The 25349-nt window shown below is 38.8% G+C and overlaps 1 protein-coding gene across 5 annotated transcripts in view; it reads right to left on the reverse strand.

Moving 5' to 3' along the window:
• Nucleotides 1-22389, reverse strand: part of Naprt (nicotinate phosphoribosyltransferase) — a 69248-nt gene extending 46859 nt beyond the window's left edge. For all 5 annotated transcript variants that reach the window (XM_071585970.1, XM_071585973.1, XM_071585971.1 and 2 more), the window contains exons 1-5: nt 22088-22389; nt 21415-21585; nt 21179-21305; nt 20460-20543; nt 19567-19694 (exon numbers count right to left, since the gene is read on the reverse strand). In XM_071585970.1, the coding sequence (XP_071442071.1) occupies nt 19567-19694; nt 20460-20543; nt 21179-21305; nt 21415-21585; nt 22088-22172 (595 nt within the window). In that variant the 5' untranslated portion in view covers nt 22173-22389. The remainder of the gene's footprint in view (nt 1-19566; nt 19695-20459; nt 20544-21178; nt 21306-21414; nt 21586-22087) is intronic.
• Nucleotides 22390-25349: the final 2960 nt, after the last annotated feature.

Consider the following 25349-nt stretch of genomic DNA (forward strand, 5'->3'; position numbering starts at 1 on the left):
GGCGCTCCCATCGTTCCGATTTGAGTTCTGTTTTTTTTGTTAAATTGGTACATCTGTTGTTGATATTCCCTTTAAATCTTAGTGTCATAACTTGACATTTGCAAAAGTTACGTAGCCAAGAGTACATCTATCTCTGTGTGTGTTGGCGATTTTTTACAATTTCAGAAATGGATTTAAATTTGCAACAACGAACTTGTATTAAATTTTGCGTAAAAAACGGATTTAGTGGCGCACGGACGTTGGAAATGTTGGAAAAGTGTTTCGGCAACGATTCTCTAAAAAAAACGGTCGTTTACCAGTGGCACGAGCGGTTCAGAAGTGGTCGTGAGTCAATCGAAGATGATGAACGCAGTGGCAGACCATCGACATCGAAAGTCGGTGAAAAAATTGATAAAGTAAAAGAAATGTTGGTCAATAACCGCAAATTAACCATCAGAGAAATAGCGGAGGACTTGAACATTGCCTATGGATCCGCCCAAGACATTGTGGTTAATGATTTGGGTTTCCGTCGTGTAGCAGCAAAGTTGGTGCCAAAAGACCTCAATTTCATGCAAAAAAGAGACCGTGTTGACGTCGCAAAAGACATGATTTGCGAGGCTGAATCCGATCCCACATTCATCAAAAGGATCATTACTGGAGACGAGACGTGGGTTTATGAGTACGACACGCAATCCAGACATCAGGCAAGTGAATGGCGTTCACCAAATGAGCCGAGACCAAAAAAACCACGTCGTTTTCAGTCAAAAAAGAAGGCAATGCTGACGGTTTTCATGGATTACAACGGTGTAGTGCATCATGAATTTTTGCCAGAAGGCCAGACAGTAAACAAAGAGTATTATTTGGGCGTTATGAGACGTTTGCGTGAAGCAATTCGCCGAAAGAGACCAGAAATGTGGGCAGAAAACTCGTGGATTTTGCACCATGATAACGCACCGTCGCACAGTGCTATCATTATTCGTAATTTTTTGACGAAAAATGCAACAAATACCATCCAACAGCCACCGAATTCACCTGATTTGGCTCCCTGTGACTTCTTTCTGTTCAATCGAGTTAAAAAACCATTACGGGGAACGCGTTTTAGCAGCCGAGAGGAAGTAATGGAAAAATCGCAGGAAGCACTGATGGACATACCGAAAACCGACCGTAACTTTTGCAAATGTCAAGTTATGACACTAAGATTTAAAGGGAATATCAACAACAGATGTACCAATTTAACAAAAAAAGCAGAACTCAAATCGGAACGATGGGAGCGCCACACGGTGGTTATTCCGGGAACTTTTTGATCAAGGTAGTATCTTCATTCAGAAGGATCCGGAGAACCATTATTTCGTCGGATAAATATTACATCAGTGTTTACAAGGACAAATTACTCAATTTCAGGGGAAAATATCAAAAAAAGGGAGCTTAAATACACCTTCACTCTTATTTCCTTGAGTAATAAATCAAAATCACCATTGGAATTACTCTCCTCGGACCTACGAACTAGAAATTATGGATTTCACCTTTGTGGCACTTTTCGATCCTGAGGTTTTCACAACACTGCCTTATGGGAATATCACATCAGATTTGAGACACGGAAGAATAATTTATTTTAATTACTCGAGGGTAAACATTGCTGCCCTCCCCCAGAACGTCATGATGAATGGCAAAGGGGGCGTTTCACGTCAATTTCAGAAGGCTCCCGGATTGGATATGAATGGGTTATCATGGACCAAACACTCGCACTTGGACGCAGACATTGGCCGGTTCCTCATTTCTTTGCCTTCCAGTAACATGTCAGTCCATTTACCTGTCGCCGGGAAACCGAAACAAAATAGACAATTATCACGAATACAAATGTATCAGGGAAGAGAAACAAGTTGACGGATGGCATATATCCGTTTACCTCATCGTGTTTTCGGTCCAATCTTTTTTACATTCAAGTTTAAGAAAATTGTTGCCTAGCTGAGTGGCTCTTCAGAGCTTTCGGTAGCCTTCCATTTGGTAACATTCCAGTTTCAAATTAAATGCTTATAAATCTCCATGGTTGAATTATATCGGTGGATTTCGATCGTCACTGACATTGACATTCAAAAGGAGTATTCGACTCATACTTATTATTACAAATTCCTTTAAATGCGCCATATTTATTTCAGCCGTCCCTTTTTTATGATGCCACACAGTGGCGAAACCATGGTCAACAATAATATTAATTGTGGAATTGCTTTGTTTCTATCATCTAAACCGTACTTTTGCTATGTATAATTTCAAAACGACAAAAAAGATACATTTATTGAAGAAGAATGAAATGATCACAATGAACAACATTTTAGTTATACATAAGAAAACAGCCCTGCATTTATAAACCATTAAAGAGAACAATTAAACCAACATGGACAAGCACAGAGGAGAGCGGAAGTTGTACAAGAGGTCCACTGATATTGTTTTTACATATATAACATCTAGAAATATCACAAAGAGTAACCATGGAAACATAATCAATAAAGCGAAAAATTTCTTATCGTAAATATATGGAAATTTACCTATCAGCGGGTTTTTTCATGGATTGGCAATTAAGAGCAAAGAGACGTCCAATTATTTACTGCGTGACGATAATTTTCTTATGAACTAATGGGCTCAAGTTAGAAAGTTGCTTTTCACAAAGAATCACATCCTTTCAGTTAAAAATATAAATTAGATGTACTTAAGAAAAGTTTCGGCCTTAAAAAATGACAATCGAGACAATTTTGAATTCTGAAAAGTTTCCGACAGAGACATAGAATCCAGTTATCTTTATACTTCTTTCAAGATTCAAAGAAATCATATGAAAATCAAGCAATTCTTTTTCTCATAGTTACTCGCCGCTTCGTTCAATTTTTTTAAGCGGAAAGTGACATGAAATCTTTTTCATTCAAACTCAAAAGGTTTTTTTTTTCTCGACGTAAAAACGCTCCTCTTATCCCTGCTGTCTTCTGCCGCCCTTCGCTAAGGAGACTCTCGGCGCGAGCTCATTTTTGACATGGATCCAAACCGCCTCACCTCTTTTTCACCTCTCCGGCTCAGTAAATAAGCAAATTGTTCGTTACTGGGCGACTGACAACTCTCGCGCACTTCACCCAAGACCTCTTCGTAGCTCCAAAGTGACTGTTTGGTGCGCTGTGTTCTCCATGAGTATTATTAGGCCTTACTTTTTGGAATCTCGAGGTTCAACTGTTAATGTGCGCTATTGCGAGATGCTGAGGAACATTTTACTCCCCCAAATGGAAGAGTACGGTGAGGAATATGACACACAGAAGCCTTTTGGCTTCAACAGGATGGCTCATACCGCCCGTCATTCACGCCAAATCCCGCCAGAACAACTTATCAGCCAGCCGCCTGATCTCCTTACGAGGGGATGTCCCCTCGCTCCCCGCATTCGAGCCCATGCGATTTATTTCATTGTGGATGACTCAAAGGTGAGGTTTGACCAAGGACCTTGGAAGCTTTTAAGGAGGCAATTACAGATGTCATCGCTGGAATAATGCAAGATATCCTGAGAAGAGTTTTCGAAAACTTTTTCCAACGACTCAACATGTGCAGCGCTCACCAAGGTCGTCACCTGGATGCAATAATTTTCAAAGCGTAATGAAAAACAATGGCATAGGATGTACTTTTCAGAGATAAAAACCTTTTTTAATTATCTTGGTTGATTTTTTTACAATTCACACCTCAAATCAGGGAGTCCATGCTGTCCCGCCCTCTACAAGAGACTTAGTATCTTCAGTTAAAAAAAATTAAATATTAGAAGGAAAATACCTTTTGGTTTTTCACAAACATTTAACATAATATTTTCGTTTTTACGACGTAAAATACTTATGCCTTTCCATAGTGTAAGCTTTTCATGTCACAAAATTTCGTATGCCTCATTTTTTTAGGAATTCGGGTGATGAGGCTAATCCGTAATATTATAAATAAACTAGGAAACATCTAGTTGTTATGAAGAACTTTTTGCTATTTGCTAGGCACCAATTCAACGAAAGGAGTATTTATACCCGTAGATCCCCACGTAATCACAACTTAAATTCAACTTGCAGATGATATGCGGGACAACAAATACGTGCTAATCAGGAGTCTTAGGAAGATTTCAATCCGTCCACTGTGAATGAGACATTCATTCTTGTATTCCCACCTAAAGTCGTCCAATAATGGCGACTAAGGGTGGTGTGCTCAGAGAGCACGGGGATCGAGGAGAATGGCAGAAGGGAGTAGCCGAACGAGCAAAAGAATCATGGTGGAAGTGACAGTGTGAGGAATTGGATAGTTTGCAGAGGAAGGGTAAAATTAGCGCACTATGCAAGAAGGTTTAAACACTATTGGGAAGTAAGAAGGGAAAATCTGTGTCAACAGTTGAGATAAGTCGGGTAAAATACTAGTTGAACCAGGATATATCCAAGAAAGATGGAATGAATATATAGAAGAACTGTATGGTTAAGATCTTAGGCTACCAATCTTGGACTTAGAAAACGAACTTGGCGTATAAGAAGATACGAGGGTCATCCGGAAAGTAGTACCCGTTCGTGCCGCATGAAGTGCTGACGACGCGAGTAGTCGCTGGACGAGGTCAGATAGCTTCAGTGGCTTGTCTGCCTTCTCTGAGCCAAGTTGCGTGACGCTAGCATTGCCTGTGTTGTTTCTGTGATTGTTTACAATGTTTAAAAAAATTGAGAACGCCGCCAGTTGTGAAGTGAGGGCAGTGATTAAATTCCTCAATGCAAGAAACGTTCGCCCATGTGATATTCATCGCCAATTAAAGGAGGTGTATGGAGACAATGTAATGGACGAGTCGTCTGTTCGGCGGTGGTGTCGCAACTTCAACAAGGGGAGGGGGAACACACACGACGATGAGCGTTCGGGGAGACCGTCTGTCATTACAGACCAACTGGTGAGCTCAGTTGACGAATTCGTGAGGAACGATCGGCGCGTCACAATTGATGACATCTGTGAGCATTTTCCCAATGTTTCTCGAACAATTGTTCATGAAATTGTTAAACACCATCTGCATTATGCAAAAATTTGTGCAAGATGGGTCCCTCGCGTATCTCAATGAGCTGGCGGCGAAGGACTATGCAGCAGGAATACAGAAACTTGTCACACGTTATGACAAATGCCTTAATTTGCTTGGAGATTATGTTGAGAAGTAGTTTAAAGTATCCTCTTTCAAATAAAATTTTTTATGTTTGTTAATATTTACTTTTGTCTTTTTATTTCACGAACGGGTACTACTTTCCGGATGACCCTCGTAACTTAGGTCCAGGCATACTCGACATTGAGATAGAAAGGGCATTAAGAAAGATGAAATCACGTAAGGCCGCGGGGATAGACAACATTCCTACGGAACTATTAAAAGGTCAAGGGAAAGGTGGGAGGAAGAGGCTATATGGGCTGATTCGTAGTATCTATGAGGAAGGAACTTGGCGATAAACTTGGCGAAACCAGTGTTAGTTACTATTCTGAAAAGGTAAAGGCTACATCAAGTGAGGACTACAGAATAAGAATTTCGATTTCGCACGCAGCTAAAGTGGTTCTCAGGATCATTAACAGAAAGATGGAGAGAAGGGCAAATGATTACTTAGGGGATGACCAGTTTGGGTTTGGGAAGGGGAGAGGTACGCGTGATGCCATTGCAGTAATGAGATTATTAATCGAGAGGAATATAGAATACAACCAGGAGGTATTTGCCCGTTTCGTAGATTTTGAAAAAGCGTTTGATAGAGTGAATTGGGAAAAACTAATGAGTATATTACAGAAAATAGGAATAGATTGGAGGGATAGGAGGCTAGGCTAATCCGGAACCTGTACATGCCTCAGACTGCTTAAGTGCGAGAGGGGGACGGGGAGTCCGGATGGGCAGTGTTAGGAAGAGGAGTTAGGCAGGTTTGTTCATTATGAACGATGCTATTGAACGAATACTATGCGAAGGAAATTATTAAAGAGGCATGGGAATAACTGGAGGCAGGGATGAAAGTTGGGGGGGGGGGGGGGGTTCGTAAAATCACTTAGTTTTCCAGATGACCAAGCTGCAGTTGGTTAGTCAGCCAAAGGGTTGCAATCAATTCCGATTGAATTGGAAAGTCAGCGCAACAGATATGGGATGAGAATAAATAAAAATAAAACAAAGGTTATGCGAATGTCCAGAAAGAGAAAGGCTAAGTTACATTCAAGTAGTAGGACAAAAACTAGAGCAGATGGAAGTTTACATATCTCGGAAGTGTTTTGGACCAAAATGATCAAAAGTCATAAGGAGAAGAATTGCATTAGACAAAGGAGCTTTCACAAGGAGGGAATTGATGACAGGGACGTAGAGTAATGATGATTAGGAATATCCATTTAAAACTTGATGGCCGGTGTTCTCTCTCGTGTGCCTTTGTAGAATGCCACATATCGATACTGGTGAACAACACGAGCATCCTGAACACGCAAATGAAGGCCTACGCATACTTCAAGAGGGTATTTGATATAAGCATTGAACGCATAACAAAGAATAATCGAAGATGAGCCATCAACTATAAATCTAAGAAATTGTAACCCTGCAATGGTCAGTATTGTCCAATCTTCAACAAGACGTTATTTGGAAAATACAGGGTCGCACCCAAAAGTGGTAGGACTGATTTTCTCTGGCGCGAACGGAGCGGTGGAGGGGGGTCTGCCTGGCAGGGTAAGGTGGAGGGGGCTCTTAGCAACAGACCGACACCAACCTCAGTCGCCTGCGGGCTGTCGTTGAGTGAGGACACCGTTTTTAGTGAAGCAAGATTTTGTCCGCGTCGAAAAACAAAATGAATCTGAATTTAGAGCAACGTTATTCCGTGAAGTTTTGTGCGAAACTCGGGAAGACGGTAACTGAGACCCGCGATATGATCAAGCAGGCTTATGGGGACACTGCCTTAAGCCGTTCCACAGTATTTGAGTGGCACAAGTTGTTTAAAGAGGGTAGGGAGCTCGTTGAAGACGATCATCGCTCCGGACGGCCGTCGACGGCAAGAACCGGCGCGAATGTGGACAGAGTGAGGACACTGCCGACGCTTAACCAGTGAAGATATTGCAGACCAGTTCAGTCTGTCTGCATCCAACGTCCAACGCATTATTTCACAGGATTTGGCCATGTGCAAGGTGTGCGCCAAGATGGTGCCGAAAATTCTGCCATGGCGCGCTCGTCGTCAGACAGCTCCTGGCCAAATACGGCGTTGCCACGTTGCCGCATCCGTCTTATTCTCCCGACCTGGCACCACCGGACTTCTTCTTCTTCCCCCAGATGAAAAGACAGCTCAAGGGACGACGTTTTGACTCGATAAAGGCCGTTCAAGAGGCTTCGACGAGGGTCATCAACGGCATCCCCAAAGAAAATTTCCAGCGGGCGTACGGGGAATGGGAGCAACGTTATACTAAGTGTGTAGCAGCTCAAGGAGCATACTTTGAAGATTATTAAGTCGATGTAAGTATATCGTCAATAAAATTCTTGTAAAAAAATCAGTCCTACCACTTTTGGGTGCAACCCTGTATATTGTAATCATAAAATTACTTCAGGTGTGTGATAAAACTATTAAACACCGTATGCATCGCCCACACACAAATCAACATTGTGGATTTCGAACATACGTGGGTACAAATACCTGTGTCATAATTTTCATGGAGACACTGACGCCTGCTACATGTAGAGGGAATTCCAATCGCGGACCCCTTGAGAAAGGTTTAACCAGAACACAATATCCCAAATTCAACAAATAAGGGGTAATAAAAATGAAAGGGCAGGATGAGAACTCAAAATAATAATCACATCTTAAAATTGTCCCATGACACAGATACACTCCCCGAACGGACTGACATAGCATCCCTGAAGTAATAATGCCCATCAAGAAACAATTTATATGTCATCCAGGATTGATTAAACTAAGCAGACATTAAGCGCTCAGCTCCCACGAGGGTAGCCGAATACGGCGACGTTTAAGAGTTCTAAAAAAATTACTATATTCGGAAAATAAGCATTCCTTCCGCCATATGGCAGAGTTACGAATCAGAAAATTTACGAAGAAATGTCTGAGGATAATACTCAGGCATCTACGAAAGAATCGTATCTACAATGATTCATAATTCATTTTAAATCATTGAAAAGCTGCCAAAATCTGGATGAATTGAAATGTATCCAGAATATTCGGGGAATCATCTTTTCTCTGAAAATCTCTGCTTAGATCAGCGGCAAGGAGACGAGACAGCTGGACGCTGTTGAAATCGAAACGATTTCCGCAGACGATGAACTACTTAAACATTACTTGCTTTTTCGGGCCAACCTTTAGGAAATTAACTAAACCGTGGATAATTTGTAATTCTTCCTAAATGTGCACGTTTCGGGAGAGCTGGGCAATCAAAGTTAAATAACCCGGCAGATACGGCGTTCAAAACCGGTAGAACTCGGATGCCCTCGACAAAACTGGATGCTACACTGATGCATTCACTGTTGAGTATGAGAATGTAAATAAAACTCCAAAGCCACACTCTTAAACTTTAAAAGAGCTCACGCAGAGGACAAAAACTTATTGACGAGCCAGTATTCTGTAGTGACCTAAAGGATTGAATGCCACTAATTATGAGTGACAGATCTCAACCTTAGGAAGCACACTGAAAAGGGTCGCACAAACAGGCGATGAGAAAAGATGAAATTGTAAATGGTCCCAAGCAGCATGGAAGTTTTTAAAAGATCATCAGGAATATAGAATATACGATGCCTTTCTTTCCGGACGGATAGGAGCAGCTCGGACCACTATTGGAAGTATTGCAGAATACAAGAGTAGATTGCAAATATAAACGTTTAATGAAAAAAGTTTGAAGAATGCGACTGAAAAAAAGTAACGAATACAAGAATTTCAATTTCTGAAGACGATTCTCCTCTGGATTTTCCCCCGGGATCTCAGGGCATTTCCGGCGGAGTGCTTCGGCTAGTTGAGCTACCGAGGCTATACCAGCGAGTGACTCCTCCGTTAAAGTTGAAGTTGGGGCAGTTCGTATGCCATGCACGAGAGAGAGAGTAGATGATAAGGAAGGGAATAGAGCAGGATTCTCCATTAGCGCTCGAACAATTGAAATGACATGCCTGAGGAAATGGTAGAAAAACAATAAAAAAACACACGAGCCGATTACATTCACGGTCGACAAAGCTTTCTACGCAGTAAGCAAGTCAATCTAACTAGTATAGTCAATGTCGAACGCATGACGGATATAATGGTTGAATTCTCAGGCTAAGAATTATCATTAAAACTGAAAGAAAACTTTTCAAGAAAGAGAAAGGACAAGTTGAACATTAAGTAGGAGATTATAAAATTATAGCAGGTGGAACAATTCGCATATTTAAGCAGTGATTTGGTACAAAAATGGGCGTTCTATTAAGAAAACTAGGGGAATAATAGCGTCAGCAAAGGATGTGGGAACTAAACCCAGGCACACCGAGTTACGGCAGGACAAAAAATAAAGGAAAAATGCTTACGAGATGCGTGATGTTATATAGTTCAATTACTCGGCCGTTGGGGAAATACGAGGATCGTCGAATGGAGGAGAGAGACGAAGGAAGGGCTGGATGGGTCGTGCGAGCGCCGGTGGCCCTAAGTTGGGCAACTCGGGTTGGGTTGAGCAGGGAAAGGGTGTGCGGCAGACATGAAGAGGTGCGCAGGTTGTGAAGGGCGTGACGGAAGAAAGAATGGGCCACCAAGGAAAAGATAAGATTGACATTTCCACTGACGTAAATTTGTCGAGTAAGCAAGAGGGACTGTAAAGAAGGCAATTTTTCACGGAAGCGAGTGCTTTTACGTATTGTGCAGAGGTATTTTATAAGTCCCAAACGATGTACAATAGTTCTCGGAGGCGTTCTAAACAATCTGTATAACATACAAAATCGGCAGAGAGGAAAATATTATCGCTGCAACAAGGACGGCCGCTGACACTTTTACCGCTTTCTCTTAACCTTTCCTATTCTTGCATCATTCTTCCGCCTCCGTCACAGCCTTATGCTGCTTGGTCTCCGAAACAAAAAAAGCACCTACATGATATTTTTTTGCTCCGGAGACACCTCATGTTCCTCGTTCTGAGATCGATTTCCAAATTAAGTTCATGGCACAATTCAGCAATGAGCGAAAGAATACTAACAATTAGCAAGCGATCAGAAAACTTGTTTGACATACAGCGAATAGCATCACGAATGAAAGTGTGGCGAGGCATTGAAGCAGAACAAAATATTTATCTAGTTTTGAATTCTTCATTTGTTGATGAACTGTTTCTTTTATGTTTTACAAAGTAAGCAAATACTTTAGTAGAGCGGCATACCATAAAAGAGGCATGATTAACCACAATTCGTAGACTGGATAAGGCAACTTATCATTTATTCACTCTAACTTGGCAATTATAAGTTATCTAATTACGACAAAATACGGAAACTGCAAACAAATTTAGTCTACAAGTCCTAAATTTAATCGCCATGCCGACGATGTTTCGAGTTATGACACACAAAACGGAATACACAAAGTTTCCATTAGACGAACGCAGATGCTATTTTGCTTTCGACGGGAACATTTTTTACCACTTCGTAAACTATCTGCTAAGATACGCTCAGCTAAAGAGATGAAATCCAATTCTGCTGCGACTCTAAATATCGTGTCAACTAAAGGAATGTTACACAGTGCAGAAAAACTACCATACACTCGATAAGAGCCTTCGATCGGAGGCCAAGGTCAAATCCGAATGATGTCACCCACCCAATGTTCATTCATAAGTTCAAATGCCTACTTATGATGAATTTAAAAAATACAAAAAGGTTGCCCTTTTCAAGAGAATTCAATCTCAAACGCACAACACGCTAAATGAAGGGCAGTTAACCTCCGAACATTACAAATACTCAGCCACGAGTTCGAGTCGAAAATGTACCTCATTGCTCGGAGAAAACAAAAGATAAATTAAGTTCAATGCAACAATTTAACTGGCTAAAGCACTCGACCGGATATTGAGGGATCTGGGTTCGAATCCCAGTCAAGGCGAATGATTTTTACACTCTGATATTGTTGCATTGAAATGCACATTAGCGGATGACTCCGTTAAAAGTTGCTGTTGCGGCATCTCCCGCAGTTTCTTTGGAATAAATTAAGTTCTTTAGTGAAAACGAATGAACTAGACGAGATACTTTTAAAAATACTTACCTTGGCCGTCAAGGTGGAGAGGTGACTTAAATACGTGCTGAGGGCACCATCGTCTAAAAATACCCACCAAATCTTTTTCTTCCCCCAAAAAAACCTCGAATTACATATGATCATGCAGAGCTCAAACACGCTGGTACTTCTTGGAGGACGCATGACAAACCTTCTCAACGTGAGAAAGAAAAATAACATAACAGAGGCAATCGTCGGAGTCGAAAAGGTTCGGATTACATCACGTCAGTCGCACAATTGTAAATGGCATTTTCATGTTGTTTTTATGTAAATGGTTTATGTTACTACGACTTAAATGCAGACAAAAATACGGACGAACAACACTGTGACTGCCCACACACGTTTAAATCATCCGGGCTTCATCTGGATAATCCTGGAAAAGCATCAAGATAAACACATAACTATGCTTCTGATTATAAAAATAACGAAGCAATTTAAGGAGGAGAATGTCGCAATCTGATATACTTCTACATTCTGAACCAACATCTGTGAGCGTTTATTTTCTGGAAGTTGCGAAGAGTGGTTTCTTAATGGTAGCTGACGTTTTTCTTTTATCAAGTCCACCGTACAGCGTTCAGGGTTACCCTTGGGTCACCTTGGACGCGAGAAAAATAAAAAAAACTAAGGGAACGATAGGAATAAAGTTAGAACTCTTGACAGCAAAAATTCAAGGGACGCTCGCCCCTTCCCCCCTGGACTTCCATCCGTTTCTCACTGGTCTCCCAAACCGAATTCCCAATTCTTATTAATGACCGCAACCTCAATGGCTAATTCAGCTATTTCTTTGTCCCAAACGTCACCCAATGTATTTATAGCTCCAGTATCCGGCCTTAAGACCAAGAAGAATGGAAGATTGGGAAACTATTAATTAATTATATTCATTCAACCGAATTCGAATGAACAACGGTGTTGCTAGTCTGTTCGTACCCTTCTGGACAGTAAATCTGCGAGAATGCGAGTCAAAAAGATGCGGGCTTTTAAAGATAATGAATTCTCACACGATTCTCGACTAGTTCAATGTGGTGTTGATATCTTATGATTATGAATTCACAATTCACATTGTCAACGCACAGCAGAATACCCGTCTTTGGGTGAGCAAGCGTCTTTGGGTAAGTAGGATAAGCCTAAGCCTAGAGCTCCCAATCATTCAAAGATAGGTTTTTGGAAGATCCCTTAAAACTGCTAGAACTATTTTGGACGCTTTTAGCTTTCCTCCTGGAAAAATGTGTAAAATTAATTGTATCTAAAATTCAAAATAAAATATTCATTTGTGCATTATGTTCGCCAAAATACTGTGCAAGAATGCACGTCCTGGATTAAAAATGTATTTTCACGTAAACAATTAAATGGGAAAGGAGACGTGTGATTTCACGCAACACTGCAGCAGTGAGAAGCCACGATTTGGATAATAGTCATTGAATTAGATATGTATGCATTGCACTTCATCAAGAAAAACTACGAATAAAAATATATACTTTATATGCATATCACCGCAGTACTTAATTGTCATTTTCCATTTATCTATTTCATAAAAACATTTTCCACATAAATGAAATAAAGTAGGCATGAGGGAATACGGAGTTACCACACGTTCTGCTTTGTCCAGACCCCAGACATGCCTTAGTACGAAGACAGCCTGGGAACTTTCGAAGCGAATATCGATTACAGTCCTGGATTTCCATAAAATGTTTGCTGCAATTGCATATCCTTAACAGTGTCCTCTTCATTCGACAAAATTAGCGCCTTAAGTGCAAAACATCCACCGTACCACTTTAACCAGGAAACCCTAATTGTAAACAACTTTTTAAGGGTTAGAAATAGAAATGTATATTAATACAATATTCCTTCTCCTTTTTACCCCTGCTGAAAGAAAAGTTTTTTTAAATAGCTATTTTCAAAGAATATAGGCCATTTAGAGGATTTCTTCACTTATAGAAAATTACAATGAGGAGGCTTTTCCAGAAAATTATTACGAATCACACAGTCTAGATGAATGAGAACCGACAAATAGTCAAGGTCATACCGGTTACATCGGTCCGCCTGAAGCACCGTTAACCAACATAAAACCCTGAGTTTGAAACCTCTCTCAGCCTTCAAGATTCAACCGCCAGTATTAGATTTCTTGTGGCCGAAACAAACCTCCAATTAAAATGACGGACGGTGGTTGTATAACACACGCACTACGGGATAATGGAGGAGCTCCGAGCGGCATGCAGACTTCGCACGATTACTTTTTACTACGGTAGGCAATGTGTAACTGCAACACATCCGCGAAATACAAGGACGCAAACTCAATGACAATTACATTTCTTACAAACATGCAATACCGATCAGATAACTAAGTTTGTTGATTCCAAATCAATTATGTGAGTTGGAGAATGGCGAAATTCATCAGCCTAATTCCAGTCCACATTTCGTAGCGATTTGATGGAAAGGCTTTCCGTTGTTCTTCGAAAAGAACTATCAACCACTTTTACAAGTCTTGGCGATAGTTTCTAGGATGTAATTCAAACCCCTAAATGACATTACCATGCATCATAATGTTCCAGCGGATACCAACAATTGCTCAATATTAACAATACACGGGAAATTAAGGCGCAAAATGAATTAATATTTCACAAATATTGTTTACGGAGCTTCACCTTTATCAATGGAATGACTTAATGCTGCTTACAGTTCCCTGCATCATATCCAATTTGAATCCCCTAAAATCAAAATAAAAGATATTACTAAGTCTACATCTTTTAGTAAAAGATCCATCAGAATGATCACATTCATGGTCCACCTCAAGCGAAAACGAACTAAGCACATTAAATTACCGGAAAATGCTAGATTCTTTCTTTAATTGTTCGGGAAAAAAGATATACCTAAAAAAGTTATACTGCGCAGGAAGATTATTAAGAACTTTTCATAACGACGGGATCGAGTGATCTTATTATTTCGCTAGTGAAACAGTCAACTGACCTCAGGAGCCGGTAGATTGCGTCGCGCACGATTGAGTCACATTCAAATGACGAAAGCCATCCCTTCCTTCTCTGACGTGGAAATGAAAGCACCCGAACGGGGTGCTATGGTCGAACTTGACACGACTAAATGATAAGAACAATTGAACTGCTGGATGGGGATATCTTCTCATCGCCTATTTATGAGGGTGACGCAATACTGTCCCGGCAAATAATTTTCATTGGTCCGTTAATATTGATCTCAAGGCATTCACGCCAAACATAATTCACAGCATGCGCATTTATTTATTCGCCTTCGCATCCACGAAGAAGCCCAACAATGTTTGGATAACTAAATGCGGTAACGTCATAATGGGTACGCTCTTCCTCCAAATATACCCGCACTTTAATTTTCTGGTATAACTCTCAAAATCTGGGACCACTAGTGTATTGCGAATGGTTCCATCGGAACCTTGATAGCAACTCTGTAGTTTATGGCCATGAAAAAATTCCTCCTCAATTTATTAATATTTTCATAAAAACATGGATTCCAATTACTCTGAAAAATTAACTTGAATAAACAATAACACCAACATCCCACTAAAACAATGCCTAACATATACGTTAAATTACAATTTAAAAACAAGCTAACAGCTATGATTTTAATGTTAAAGAGAACAGAGAAAATATTACATCACTTTTTTACATAATATAACATTCCCATAATATTTAATCATTAAGGCTCCATTATGAATAAGTGAAACCATAGGAAGAATAAAAGTGAATGAATAGTCACTGACACACAATATCACCCAGCCACTCTCCCATTATGAGCACTTAGTGTTGGCCACTGATGGAAAGGATAAGGAAAATCAAAACATGCTCATCTGATCTTACATTCTCAGAACTGAAGGACTCACAATCGCACACTTAGTGTGTGCACTGTAACAGAGGAGGAAGTTATCCGATAATTAAAGGATGGGAGAAATTTTACAGCACACAATTGTATTATACATGTACTTCATCAGAAATCTAGTACCATAAACATATAAACTATATATGCTTCCAAATCTGCACAAGGTCTTGTCAAAAAAGATGAGACGGTAAATAAACACTTGATTTTATTAGTTTACCCTTAAATCATGCTCATCGCCTTTACCAATACAACACTCCTAATGTTTTTCCAGCTTTCGAGTGCCACCTGAAATGCTTCTTTTGAGATAGCCTCCAAGTCTGCTAGACAATTTGATTGGATGTCTTCAATGGTTTCAAATTGGCATTCCTTCAGGATGGATTTCAACTTAGGAAATAGTCAAGTCTGCTGGCCCAAGATCCGGAGAGTAGGGAGGCTGGGGAATAACCAGCGTACCGCTTTTGGCCAAAAAATCTATTACAATACATAATGAGTCCACTGGTTCATTGTCATGATAAAAGCACCAAGACTTGTTTTTCCACATTTGTGGTCTCCTCTGCAACATGGCGTGCCTTAACCTTCTCGTGACCTCTATACGGCGCTGCCTATTCACTCTTAGTCCTTTTGGTGCATATTTATTCATAATGAAGAATTCTTTCCCAAACAAAGAAAATGATCAACACCACCTTCATGTTCGATTGTGACCACCCGGCTTCTTTAGGTCGTGGGGAAGACTTCCACTCTGAGACGCGTTTGCCTCCGTTCATCCATTGACACTAATGCAACCAATTCGGATGCCACAAGCTGCACGCTCAAAATTTCTGTCAGAATCTCAAATCTCGATCCAAAACTAATGTCAACTTCATGGGCAATCTCCCCGAGAGTTAACCCATGGTTTGCATAGCGCTTACTCATTCACACGTTCATGTGAGCGTTATTTGTTGGCGTTGATGGTCGTCCACTTCTCAGTTCTTCTTCGGCCGAGGCTTGTCCAGACTGGAAGCAGTTGTACCGATGAAAACACTGTGTCCGACTCTTGGATTCATTTCCGAGGTTAAAACAAAACTCCAAATGCACACGCACTTCTTCTTCAACACCTTCATTCTCACCGACGCAAGAATGTGTACAGCAAGCATGTGATGCAAGCTCAGACAAGAATCGCTATTGCGCAGGGACATATCAAGATGGAGCCACAAGCAAGGCGGTGGTGTTGTCTTAATTGCCACAGACGCCACTATATGGCGACACCTCACTGATTGTGATCTGTCGAGCACTTCGCAAGCAGAGAGACCAGTCTCATCTTTTTTTGTATTACCTTATTTCCTGATTTTAATTCATATTTTACAACAAGTACCCACCCTAATATCCCCACAACATCTCTCTCATGAATAACATCCGTACTTCCTGGCACAACGAAAGCAAAATTTTATTTCAGCATGTTCATCTTTAAAGGCAATAAAAACCATGAGGATAATATGCCAAGCCTCCTGATTGACAATTTGTGAACTCATCCATGGAAAGCATCATGGGGTTTATTTCGAGGTCGTGCCTGTTCGTAGAATGCCTTTCACTTTAGCTCAAAATAAATTTAAAGGTTAAACAAATAATAGAAATAAACAAGAACACTATTCAGGAATTCTAAAGAAACTGTGGGAGATGCCGCAACAGTAACTATCAATAGAGTCATCCGCTAATGTGCATTTTAATGCAACAATTTCAGAGTGTAAAAATCATTCGCCTAGACCGGGATGTAGAATGCGTCACTAGCAAAAAAACTAGACTTCTTTAGGCAGCTGAGAATTAAAGACTTAAGACGGACATTGCCTTATGCTTCATGCATGAACGTTTCAGCTACTGGATGGAAAAACATCATTAAGTAGTCATAATAATACCACCTACATAAAATTCACCCACCACCCACGGGCTGGGCTAGGCATTATACACCCTTTGATGAACAATAGCTGCATGAGGAATGACACTCCACAAAATACAGGGAGAAATTGTTAACATTAACGTCCATGTAAGGCTACAATTTGAAATTAACATTTAATACCCTTTGACTGAAGTTTCTTTCATTCTATCCAAGAAAATAAATAATTTCCTTGAAAAACAATTTGACACCATGGCATCAATTCTTGGTGAATTAACATTCCAACTATTAAAGAACCAAAGGCAAAATTAATCACAGAATAATACTATTTTCAAGTCAATTTGCCATTTTTAATAAGTTTCAAATGAAATGAGACAGCTTTTCTGCGCCCAAATGTTTTCTTTAAGACCAAGGCTTCATTACAGCAGAGCATCTTCTGGTTGAAGATATTATGCTGCAAGGAAAAAGTAAATGAAACTTTTTGATGTGAAAAAGCAGCGTCTTCTTTTATCACAAAGGATTTCCATCATGTTATGCCTGAAACTGTTTTATTTATTACATTCTGATTTATTTGAATTGTGAATCAAATAATGAATGACTAAATATGATAAATTTGAAAAAGGTTACGTGCAGACCAAAAAATTTGTCTAAGATATGAAAATATCCTAACAATGTAGGTTTTGCAATAATTACAAAAAGGCTGAACTCCCAAAACTACATTAGATTGAAAAGAAATGCGAGAGCTACCACTTTGCCCACGGAAGCATGGAGAAACAGGACAAACTTGGGCACAATGCCAATATATCTGAAGTGGGGTAGTGTAAAGAAGATTAGTAAAATCAGGAAACCATTTGAAATGGACAAACATAATTACAATCTTTTATTAGGGTCTGGCTTTTATATGATAGATAAGGGGCCATTTACGAATATCCTTCATGAAAAATCTTTGGTCCCCATGCTACACTATCCAACAGTGAGTCATGAGAGTCAAATCTGTGAAATTGCTCACAATATTGAAAAAAATAAGAAGAATTATAAAAGAAAGGCTGGTTCGTTTAAATGTTCTAGGCTAGAAATTGTTCCATTCTAACATTATACTAATGTTATAGCCCATTTCAATAATTTCCTACCTCAACTGCCTTTTCTGTCGTAATTTCAGACAATTTTGATGCTAAACAAACTATTTTATTTTATGACATATCATATTTTGGAAGAAGGAAGAAAAAAGGAAATAAACCTCATTTCAAACATAGCAAATTAGGGGCAAATGAATGCTTTTTGTAGATTTACAAGAAAAATCATCCATTTTCTCAGCAGCATCACAATAATTTCATGTAAATGTTCGTTAATTTCTAAGGTTAATCACAATACAAAACTAATAATGAGTGATTACTCAGGGGAATTATCATTGTAACTAGTTGTGTCAGCAGACTGATGGATTGCATGAATGTAGGGACTGTATTTCAGCAATTGATTCATCTCTGTAGCCTTCAGACGTGATTGAAAAACACGAACAAAGAGTAAAAGGGAATGCAAATGGTCAAGAGTAGTTTGTACCCATTGCTTTGCATGTTTGAAGCCATATTTTTGAAGAATCACATAACATGCACAGTATGTGAGTGCCTGGGTTGGGAATAATTCATGGCGTGACCTTTTAACCTAGCATTTTAGGTTTTGCGTCATAAGTCTTACATGAAATAATTTAACACTTGACAGTGAATAAGATGTTTGGATGGAAACCAAAAAATGTATAAGCGTAGAAAAAAATAGAATACGTACTTAGGAGCACTATTTTTTATAAAATACCTATAAAATGTCTATATATTTTCTATAAAATAACTATTTTAAATAACCAAGAGACTTGAATACTGAGAAAATATTTTATCGATGAATATAAAGAGAAATTGAAAATATTATGCCAAGGGCTCTGTCATCTGGGTCAAACCCTTTTCAAGTAACTCCAGGGTCATAAGATTAGGTTTTGAGCAATGATGAAATTAAACTAATCGCAGATAGTCATTTCACTTCAATTAGCCCCACATTCAAGAGACTTCACTCCAGGACACAGTCTTTTGCGCTGATTCCTGCCTTGGGAAGTGAATCTTTCATGCATTTACATAAGGCCTTTCAACAACACTTGCGATATTAATATGAAGATTATAAAAAAATTTTTTGTGCACAGAACTACCCAAGTTTGGTTACTTCTTATTTAAAGAAGGAGAAAATAGGTCAGGTATTCAAAAGGAGTGAAAGTCACAAAGACACGAAAACTTTCTCACTGCTCTTTAATGTTTACTTCCTTGCTTGAGTGCATCTTTGTGTACCATTCGCCCTAATGCAATGGATTTTTTCCACATGGGAAACGTACTATTAAGTTCTGATACAAGATGGATCATCATGGTCAATGGGGTGAGAAATCATTGCAAGCTTGAGGCATGAAGTTGTCAATGATTTTACCGTACTTATAAAGCAGTTGGGAAAGGAGACGTGGGAGCAAATGATATCATTCTAGCGAGGGGCGATAACTTACGGTTCACAGGACATCAACAGGAAATACACGTGCCATTTAAGCCTGGGGATGCATGCAGCATAAAGAGGGGTGGGGAATCGCTTGGATTAGTCAATGGTTTCATGGACACTCACCAACGTAGCAGTACTTGGATGCTGAAAGACCTCCATCCGGCCCTTGTGCTCTACGAAGACCAAATTCCAATAATTTTATATTCTTCCCAGCAGCCATTCGGTAACGAGCAGCATTAGTGGCCATCAAACTATTGAAAAATTTTGTTTGGAATGAAAAATTATGACAAAATACGAAAATTCAAGTGCAATCAATACTTTAGAGGAGAGAAGGGTTTGACACTAAAAGGGTAAACCAGAAATATTACATCAACTTTTATATTTAATATTAAACATATTCAATTTATGCATTTTCTTACAATTTGGTCTGATGTACCTCAATCAAATTCATCGCTATAAAGAAATTGAAAAAATAAAAACATTTCCCCACTCCTGTATGGATGAACAGATAATGGAACTATATTCCCACCTTCCCCTCCCAAAGGACACAGTGCCTAGTGTGAATCTCAATTATTAGCCTGAAGGACCTAACCACTACGGTAAAGAAAATGAACATGTTATGCAGAAATATGTAAAAATCAAATTGTAAACAATATTTGTACACATTATCATGGTATAACATAGGTAATCCTTAAAATGCAGTCATGGACAATCTTCTTGAGCATTATTGGGAGTACATTTTGAACAGCTGTTTTGCTCAAGAATTGCATCCGTAAACAAAAGACAAATATTCAAACTTGATTTAAAAACTAAAGAATGAACATACAATACAGTGATATGTAGTAGAATTGTAAGAAAAGTATGTGGTAAGCATTTTATTTCAAAACCTACAAATTTAAATGTATCTGTGAGCAAAATGAAGCAACTACAATGAAACAATATAAATCATTTGATTCTTCTGAGAGCTAGAACTAACATTATGGACAGGTTTCAGGGTTGAATTCCTATTAACTTACCTGGCATAGTTAACAAGTGTCAAAAGAGTAGTCTCAATTAGCTGTACTATAATTAATGGACCATCAACCCTGAGCAATGGTACTCTGAAAAAAGAAAATTTTGGACAAATTAGTACTATTCAACATTACAGAAAACTAAAACGTAAACAAACAGCAACTCTAACGTAATGTATATTTTAAAGAAAGCATGTGATCATGCAGACGATAAGTCGATCAGCATCCAAATGAGAACTAACTTGCTAGTACTTTGCTAGTCTTAGATAGTATTTTTTTAATCTTCAGGCCAGTTTATACTTAGGGTATTGAGATAAACACAAATGCCTGCGATCCATATTTATGTATTTGGTTATTTTTTCTACTTTATGAACAACAATATTGGCCAATTACCCGAAATCGATATTCACCAATTTGAGGCAGAGTTCTAAAGTCCCTTTAGAACTCAGCCTCGTTCTCTTAACCTGACACATCCGGGTGTGAATACATGCTCGACAATGACAGCAATTAATAAGGCTATCATAGGTGACACTTTTACATTCACCTTTAAAATACTTCTATAATAAACTCTACAGTAAATACTACACTTTCCACACACTAGACCTGAAGAGCTTTCATAAAAATAATATAATATGCATGAATAATTACTAATTTAATACATAAAATGACATTTGGCACGAAGATATGTACATGATAGCTGGTATTGCTATTCCACTAACATTTACCTAGGAAATACAACAGAACCTTCTTCAATGGCATAGACAGTGATGTCTTTGGCTGTCAACTGCCGTAGAAACTCGAAGAATTCTTGTTCAATTGTGGGAGGTAGTGTCTGCTTCAAATATTCGATATCTGAAAATGATCACATAATTTTGGTTGACTAAAAACATTAAAACCACCAGTTATCTTCCTAAAATTCAATTCTTAAAATATAACATTTAATTAACAGGTTTTAACTCACCACTATCGGAATAATGAAACTTCTGCAAGAATTTCAAGCATTCCTCAAGGCCTGCAAATATTGTGAACTCTCCTTGAAAAGGATTTTTTCTGAAGAATAAGTCGAACACGGCAACATCATTTATTTTCCCAGATTTCCAATAAGCATAGGCCATTGTAATTTGGTATAGATCTGTAATAAAGTCGAGACAAAGTGTACTGTCGTTCTTCACAATCATTTGCGGTGAACTACGCTATAAGCACTGTAATAGCTAGCAGTTGTCAATATATTTACAACTTATAACGCTTGAAAGAGAAGACTAGATTTAACTTAAGAACAAAATAGGGACAATAAAGATCTCATGGAATCAAAATACAAGATTACACAAGGCTTCTATGACAGAACTTTGCTATGGATTCTATGAAAAGGGTAAAAAAAATCATCCAAAATTATAGTTACACACGTATAAGTGAATATACGTGTACCTTGTAACTCCATTGCCAAATGCATGGAGAATAAACTCGAAAACTCAAGTTTCATTAATTTCTCATGCCGGGTTTGTCAACGACCTTGTGAATGTCGAATAGAAAAGCGCCGTGCGCATCGTAAATAACAGTGGTACACCAATGGATTTGAAAACTAGGCTATGATACAACAAGCATTCACCCAAGACCTGAAATAAAAGTTGACTTACCCGTGAGAAGAGGCTGAATTATCCCATTCTGTCGGCATCTATAAGCGATATCTCCGTTAGTGGCTATTGTTTTCATTTCTGCCATTGTATGTAATTTTATTGATCAAACTTTTGAAGGTCGGTGATGTTCACTGGTTACAATTTCAACACTTTGTAAGCAACAGGCCACTGGCATTTTAACTAAGTACTAAGTAGCGAACTTGCCCTTCACCATCGGACAACCTTTCCACACCACCCCTAGCATCCGACTGAAGCTGAATAGAATGAACGGGATTGGGCAGAGGAGAGGCAGCGTACTCGAAGCAGCGTAGCGAAAGGATAGCGGATGTCAACGGAGCTATCGATTACACAATTTAACATCTGAATAGCGACTTAAAATGACCGCGTAGTTTCATGAAGCAAATACAGTTTAATCAAATTTTGCTCCTCGCTTTCATTGCGCTCCTCTTCTAATAAGCCAGGTCGTCACTTACTAATATAAAGCATATTGACTAATTTTTATCTTGTTGGCGTTTGGTTTTGGTTCTAAACATGGCAAAAGTGATTTTCCCATTTCATATATGCGCATATACGTCCAAGGTAATGCGACTGTTCGGAAAAAACAATATATTGATTCTCACATATTTTTGTGTCACTCCAATTTTCTAAAAATTAATATGCTACTAAGCAGCGCATTATATTCACAAAAAAGAATTTGACAAATTTATTTTATTTGGAATGTTATTGGGATTCCTTTTTTCAATTATGAAACAATTACTAACAAAAGTAAAAACAGATAATCTAACCTAAAACGTTCAAATGTTCCGTCAATCAAAATAATCAGATTGGAGTTATAACATTTTGCACAATTTCAAATGAGAGGGTTTTTTAAAACCCATGGAGTTCATAGCATCATCACGAAAATCAAATGCAGGAAAAATATTTAGACATCTAATGAGCTAAAGTGCAATATTTGGCTCTGTGGTACTGTGTAAGTAGTTTCTACAAATACCTTATGATTGAATCCCGTAAAAACTCAATAGAAATACTTTATCTAGATCACCTGAGTCGGAACAAATAATTACATACTTTATAGAGTTCTCTCGAATAATTTCATAAAATTACTTTTATTCACAAATATCTTACTCCACGGCTAGTAATAAAAATGTTTACAAAAACATCAAAAATAAAAAAAACTTACGTTATCCTGGAACATAGAAGAATGGCGGAGGAAACTAACTTTCTCGAGACTCGCATATCACACTCTAAAGGAGAAATAAATGTCAGTTTTAGTTAACTTTTCCCCATAAAACCTTAAAAGGGAAACGTTTCATTTCACGAATAGTTCTTTCCTCGCTGCGTTGGTTTGGGTTAATCTTCTCATAATATCTGAGGAATTAGACACAATTCAGTGAAAAAGAGAAATAATTACATCGAACCATTCAACAGGAAAACAGATGGATGACGCTTAACTTGCCATTTCTTTTCGCAGAGACGTGTGAAAACAGTCGATTGATAAAATAACGCCAATTTTGTCGATGGTGATGTCTTTAATTAAATACTTTCCGGGGATAGTCATCACCTGTTTCCTCCGATCACAGGGCACGGCCTAAAATGAAATCAGTTGCAAACTACTTGTGTTACCAAGGATACTCAAGAGAAAAAATACGTCCGAGATAATAGAAAAAAAATAAATGACCGTTTTTATAATGCATGAAGAAGGAGTACTCTCAAAGAAAACTATACAAAGACTGCCCGTATAATTTAAAGTTATCCCGCTGTGTGATGGAGTTACACTCAAAACAAAGATAATAAAGACGATATATTAGAGATAAACTTTAATTTAACTTAACACCTACAATAGTCTTACTCTTATACTTCCACTCGCATTCTTAAACATATTATAAACCGCCATTAAAAATCTGATCAGATCCTCCAAAGAAGAATTTAATGGGTAAATCAAATCCCATTGCCGACTGTTTCAGTGCTTCAGAATAGCCATCAGTGGGACTAATTGTAATCGTGCTTACAACTTTATAAGATTCATTTATAAATAAAGTAACATTCATGTCTAAGGCTGGTGAACTCTTTTACATTCGGGTTAGTGGAGCGCCTTTCTCACCGAGGTCAGTCATCAAAGTAGTGCTGGTAATATCAATGAAGAAATAGTTTTGATATTCGATTAGCGACGGGAAGCCTCTGAGGCTATAGATAAGTCTTGGTCCCTTACAGCCAAAATCATTCCCAGGCTCGGGAAAGCTAACTTTAAAGCTTTAATTAGTTAAATTAAATGAGATATATTTTTAACTGAGTTAAAAGTTGATTTGGTTATAATGAAGTGATGATCAGTTCATTCAGGATAACTTTCATAAGAATTAACTGTTAAATGAATCCGCAAGTTGACTGGCTGCAAGAAATGGTTTACTCCATCGAGATTCATCAAAAAAAAAGTCCAGTTCTTTCTGAAGAAGTGAATCACAGTAGAAGATGGCGAAAAGTTACATTTATCACAATAAGGGGGGTGTTGTTGAAGTTCTCTCGCTCTCTCTCATTTTCCTTCGCACTGATGCTGACCTAAAATTATCCTTTTTCATCAATCAGATTTTAACGTGTCATTTATTACCTACGTTCATATTTTGAAATACAATACCGGGTTACGTTAAAAAATAAGTAGAGGAGATTATTTAAAAGTTATTCGGAAATTCACTCGAAAAGTTGACGCATTACTGACAAAGTGCGTTGGTTCCCTCCTTAAAATTTCGACATTCCGGGGAGTCTTCCCAACGGGGCAGTTTGGGAAGATGGAGAATATCACAGTTAGGTCCGTCATAGGTTTCTGAACCTGCCCATATACTCTGGGGTCTTGTAACGGAATGGAGCAGGTCGTTCTGTTCTCATACTTGTATGGAAATGGTTGGAGTGTGGGAAATAATTGGATTAACAGTTGGAACCTATCACGAGGGAAAAAGTGGAGCCCGCGAATCTATCGGCTCTGGCGACTGTATGTCTAATTTTAATATTGCCAGTCCGATCGAGAAATATAAATTGTTCGATCAAACGAAGCCTTTTCGGCGTGAGAAAGGAATTCGTGCAGTTTAGGCTCGTTTCCCCTCCTGCGCCAGCTGCGGCTTCCCACGCAGTGCCCGGAGAACCGCGCGGCCTGTATTTTAGATGGAGTTATCCAAAGGTATCGCCCGGGATTCGAAGGGGAGTACGGTAGAGTCAGAGATCGAAATCAATTCCACTTCAGAATAAAGCAGAGGAGCAAAGTAAGCCATTCTTG

Source organism: Hetaerina americana, unplaced genomic scaffold, assembly GCF_022747635.1.
Source record: "Hetaerina americana unplaced genomic scaffold, ioHetAmer1.1.p SCAF_2, whole genome shotgun sequence".
NCBI lineage: Eukaryota > Metazoa > Arthropoda > Insecta > Odonata > Calopterygidae > Hetaerina > Hetaerina americana.